The 5,882-nt window shown below is 30.9% G+C and overlaps 1 protein-coding gene across 1 annotated transcript in view; it reads right to left on the reverse strand.

Moving 5' to 3' along the window:
* Positions 1-1,952: 1,952 nt before the first annotated feature.
* GALNT3 (UDP-N-acetyl-alpha-D-galactosamine:polypeptide N-acetylgalactosaminyltransferase 3 (GalNAc-T3)) overlaps positions 1,953-5,882 on the reverse strand; it is a 100,728-nt gene continuing 96,798 nt past the window's right edge. Inside the window, exons 10-11 of the mRNA XM_006867004.1 lie at positions 4,268-4,420; positions 1,953-3,048 (exon numbers count right to left, since the gene is read on the reverse strand). Of these exons, the coding sequence (XP_006867066.1) occupies positions 2,926-3,048; positions 4,268-4,420 (276 nt within the window). The 3' untranslated portion in view covers positions 1,953-2,925. The remainder of the gene's footprint in view (positions 3,049-4,267; positions 4,421-5,882) is intronic.

Consider the following 5,882-nt stretch of genomic DNA (forward strand, 5'->3'; position numbering starts at 1 on the left):
CATTCATACCTCTATATGTATATGTATATTAACCTCTTTACAAATATTCTGATGTATAGCCAATGCATTTTCTTTTGAGTGTAAGTCGACAAATGAGTTCTGCAACATTTTTCTTGCACCTAAAAATGTAAGTCTTCAGATTTAAAATTTTACTTTCTTTAAAATGAACTGTGAAGGAATTGAATACAAAAATCTTAGAAATCTGGCATTTTTCTAGCCTTTCCAAAGCATTACACCTGTTCTAAAAAATTAGAAATGCCTTATCTTTTATATTTATATTTTGATGGTCCCATAGTATTTAATTAAATTGTATATCAACAATAAGTGCAATTCTCTAGTCATATAAACTTAATGAATGATCAGCATCACTGGTTGCAATAGTCGATTTTAGTATAGAGTTTATTTTCTACTGTGGTTAGTTGTTGGATCACAACTCAGTCTTCAAAGAACCTGCCTGTCAGGTATGTTAGGCAGTGTAGCTTACTAACCAGTTCTTGAGACATAGTCCTCTGGAATGAAGGTGACATACCAGTGCTTGTACAATGAAGGATTTTGCCACAGTTGATGAGCAAAAATGCCTTTGCTACTGAGTTGATTGACTCATAAGTAACCCAATAGGAAACAGTAGACCTGTTCCATAGTTTACAATTGTACATCTTTATGGAAGCAGATTGCTCCTTCTTTCTCTTGTGCTGTGAATGGTGCGTTCGAACAGCTGACCTTCTGATTTACAGTCAAGGATTTAACCACTGTGCCATTAGGTTCTTTACAAGTACAGTAAGAGCTCCACAGTTTCACACTTGAGTGCATGTAAATCAGATGGGTGGCAGCCAAACTCCATAAATATCTCCTTATTAGCATTGCTCCAAGACTCAGACTTTTAAAAGATAATATCTACCCCAAAGAGCCAATTCATAATGAATTTATCTGTTGACACTTGAGCCTGAGGCTCCTGAATTATGTTACCTTAGAAGGCATTTAACTCAGTCATAATAAAATCAACCTAAATAGATTCTAGTTGGATCACGACATGACTACACATGACTGACACACAGAGAACACTCAGGTTTACTTCTTATAAAACATGCTTTACTGAAGTTCATTTATAAAATATCTGATGATTTTTTTTTTCAAAGAAATATAAGAAGTTGTAAGAGCAATACTTGCTCCTGGATGTTCACATCTAGAGTAACAAATTGAGAAACAATATATTGTACACATAAGTGGGTGCTAGTGTATATTTCATAATACATATTAAAGTAATAGAGACACATTACTTTTCAAAGAAATATCAAATATGAATGTGAGCTGCCATCTGTATTATAAAATATAACATAATATTTATGTTATATATATTATTTCAAAATTAGTCTTTTTATTCCATGAGACATGTTCAAGGACAATGCCTTACTTTTAACACAAAGATGGGTACACAGTTAGTGTTAACTGAATTGAAATAAAAGTTGGCATAGTTATCAATTCCAGAATGCAGCTTTTTAAATTCAAGTCCAAAGTTATAAACAATAAAGAGATGAGACTAATAATAATAATAAATGCTTTCTTTTGTACATTCGGGGTCTTGCCAGGTTTAAAATATGAAGCCAAGCATCAGAATCCTACTTCTGGCATAAGAATATCAGATATCTATACATAGGTTGATCAAAAAGAAAAAATATTAGATTTCCTAAAATACTGGTTTTTAAATTACTCTATCAGATGTCCAAGGAAAGTTATCAGATATAAGTACAAAATCTTTTAAATATCTAAATATAGAATATTCTCCAGTCTATATTTTTTAAGGCCATTACTATCAAATGTTTTTCTTAAGAAATATCTGATGGCTCTATAAACAGTAAGTGCTCAGAAATTCATTATATAACCTTCATATTTCCTTCACCAATTATCAATTATATATTTTCTCTAAAGAGAAAAAAACTTAATCAAATAATTAGAATACCATTTAGGATTTTTTTAAATTGTGTTTCCATGTTGATAAAAATAAGGCTTTTTTGATAAGAAAAGAAATTACAGACCACTATAACTGCATCACTAACATATAATTTTAGCTTTAAATATGTCAAGTATTCTGTATTTGAAATTTAATTTTATAACTATGCAAGATTAGTGAATTATGGTAAGAAAATACAAAGACTAGCATAAGGAAAGGAAAAAATACCTTTTTCAACACATAGCAAATTATAACGCTTTTTTTTATCACTGTGTTTGGAAAATACAGTATAGTTATTTAAGGAAGACTTAAGTGCTTCAGGTGGAGTGGGCTTTGACTAAGAAATATTTTTTTTAAATTTACAAGAAACTGAAGAGTTAGAAATACTCCTCTTCCTGACCATTTAGTTTCATGTTTAGGAGACATTTGACAGACAAGTTACACAAAAGGCAAAATAGTTAACCTATATTTTTAAATAATAAATTCTAGATCTATAAAAATTTTCTGGATTGTGCACAAAGGTCAATGTTTGACCTTCGTTGGTCTATTTCTATGGAATTAAAAAAATACAGTATCAAAATTTTCTCCCTCCCCAAAAAAACTAGAGGGAATATTTTTCATTGTAAGTGTGTGGATATAGCACTTGCATATTATTAAATATACAAAATACATAAACATCACTTTACTAGGAAAATTATTTTCTCCATACTGTAAACATCTCTTCCCCTACACCTACACATATGAAAATAGTCTTTGGTATTATTAATTATTGTGCTTTGAAACAGAAATTTAAAGGATTTCTGTAGCAGTGCTATGTAGACATTTTAAGATATAAATAGGAAAAAATGCACTTGGAATAAGTTATAATTAGCTGCTTTTGCATAATTTTCAAAAAAAAAAAAACTACAGTGTATGCCTAGTCACAGTTTTATGAGAAAGAATACCTTCTTTTTCAACTCCTTAATTTTAAGGAACACTTAATCATTTTGGCTAAAAATCCATTTTTGGAGTGGATCTGATGGATTGCATGACACTAAACTTGGATGCTCTCCATTTGCTGAAAGGCACATTTTTAAGAACGAATTATACAGAAGTTGATCCTACAATAAAAAGAAAAATAAAGTAAGTTTTAAGACTCACAGTTAAGTAATAAATGTAAAAACAACTTTACAGTCTCATCAAAGTTAAAGAGTGACTTGCAAAACAAATATACATCATCCTTAACTTTAAATCACTAACAATAACTATGACAGAATCTTGGTTTCTGGTTTAAACAACACCTTGGACTGCTAACCACAAGGTCAGTGGTTCAAACTCACCATCTGCTCCTCAAAAACCCTATATAGGGTCTCTAGGAGTCAGGACTGACTCTACTGCACTTAACGACAATTCTTATCAGTAAAATTTAACTCACAAAAGGTATCATATAAATAAGAGAGTAGACAGAGCAAACTCTGAATAAACTTTTCAAACAAGAACCATTCTATTTATAGATATATAAATGGTCAATTCTTTAAAAACTATCAAAATCCTAAAAGTCAATCCTTAAGGTGTTCTAATTGTGTAAAATAATTTTCAGGTAAGAATCATCATGCTCCAATGAAATATTAGAGCATGTGTATAAGACAGAAAAGATTTCTCTGCATTCTCTCTTATATATAGATTCTTAAAAAAAAAAAAAAAAAAAAAAAAGTGGGGGCGTGTACTAAAACAGAACAGGAAAAAATGAATCATGTTAGGTGATTTTAAAAAATTATTTTTTTCCTTTTTGCCAAACAAACAAAGAATTGCCCATTGCAGAAAGCAAGTAAGAAACCCTCAAAAGTAAAAAAAATAATAGTAATTCTCAAAAGTGTTGATCTGAATAAACCTAACTTTAACAAATCAGCTTTACAAGTACTCTGATTCTTGGTGTGTTTAACTTATAGATGTTAAAGATGTTATGCATGTGCACACACACACATAGGTAGATAAAGTTAACAAAGGTAGAGAAATTCTAGTGGACAGTATTAATATATTGTATTTTACACATTTTCACAGATAAGCAACTGCTGTTTTTGTTGTAGGGTTCAGTCAGATTCTATCGCAACTCTTATTAAGCCATGTGACAAAGCAGAACAACCACATCGAATTTTCTTGGCTATAATCATGACTGATATAGATCACCAGGTCTTTCATGGAACTGCTGGACAGGTTGGAATTTCCAACCAGGGGTTCGCAGCAGAATTCTTAAACATTTGTGCCATCAGTGCTCCTCAGATAAGCAATTAGAGCTAAAAAATAATGACATAAAGGGATGGGCTAATTGCACTAAAGTACCTTCTGGATCTCCCATATCTGTTCTCCAGCAGTGACTGTATTGTGACCTTTATAGGCACATGTCCTCAGCTGAGCGGGACCTTGAGCAGCATGAAGACATAATTCCTTCTGGATGTTATGCCGAATTTCATGTTGAGCTGAATATTCAAAGTACTATGAAAGGAAGAGCACTGTTACCAACACAAGAATCCTATATGCTCAGTTGCAAAATAATGACCCAATAAAATATCAGCAATTTATTGAATATATAAATCATTTCTACTTCAACAAAGTTATACAATAAAAAGTCATCAGAAACATGATTTTATATAATAAATATGATATCAAAATGTCTTGGAGCAAGCAGGGAATTTCAGCTTACACAAACAAACAAGACAGAAAGCTTCAAACAAGTCACCAAATTACAGATTCAAAAACATAACACCAAAATGGTATCAGAACTACCTAATAAGGAATTTTAAATAATGCTAATTAGACAACTTCAGCAGACTGAGAGAAAGATCAAAGATGAAATCAAGGAAAGCAGACAAAATCAGGAAACAAAATTGACAATATAATTGAAAAAATAGTAAGCATATGAAGTCAGCAATTAGAAAACCAGAATATTAATGCTAACACTTCAAAAATAGGTAATACACTGAAAAGGTAAAGAAACAGAATTGAATCAATGGAAACTTAAATTACTGAGCATGAATAAAATCTCTTAATATTAATGTGCTAGAGGAAAAATCAGAACAAAATAACAAAAAATTCTGAAGAAAGTCTAAGATTTATATGGGGCATTATCATGTGTGATACAAATTCTAGAACACAAAGACTTAAAAAAATAATATATAAAATATTGTCTTAAGATGTGTTAGAAGAAAACTTTCCTAACATTATGAAAGATAAGAAGACAGCCATTCAAGAAGCTGAATGAACTCCAAACAGGATAGATTCTAAAAGAAACTTGTTTGATTATAATCAAACTATTCAATACCAAAGTCAAGGAAAGAAACCAGAGGACAGCTCAAGAAAAATGAAAATTTTACCTACACAGTAAAACTAATAAGACTAAACTCTGATTTATCTGAAGAAATCATGCTAGCAAGAAGACAATGGAATGGCATATATAAAAACTGAAAAAAATAAAAGCCAAACAAGAATCATATATTCAGCAAAATGGTCTATCAAATATGACAGCAAAATTAGGTCATTTTCAGACAAACAAATTAAAATAAATTGTAAAAACCAGTCCAACATTGCAAAAACTACCAAATGGAGTTCTTTGGACAGAGAACCAACAATAGTGGACAATAACCTGAAGCTAACTTACATGACAATATCACCTAAACTCAACTCAGATATAGAAGTATGTGAAGCAAAATAGACCTATAATAAGGTTGAAAAGAGAGAACCAGAGATGCAGTTGCAACAACAAAAACACAAAGTAAAAAGAAAGAATACTATAGATACAGATCTTCCAAATGAAGAGGAAATCAAATAGATTTAAATAAATAAATAAAAATAAACCTAACTGTAATCCTTAATTGTACTTCTGAGGAATCTGTACCTGGACCAAGAAGCAGTTGTTCGAACAGAGCATGGGAACACTGAATGTTTTAAAATTGGGAAA

This window comes from Chrysochloris asiatica, unplaced genomic scaffold (genome assembly GCF_000296735.1).
Source record: "Chrysochloris asiatica unplaced genomic scaffold, ChrAsi1.0 scaffold00099, whole genome shotgun sequence".
NCBI lineage: Eukaryota > Metazoa > Chordata > Mammalia > Afrosoricida > Chrysochloridae > Chrysochloris > Chrysochloris asiatica.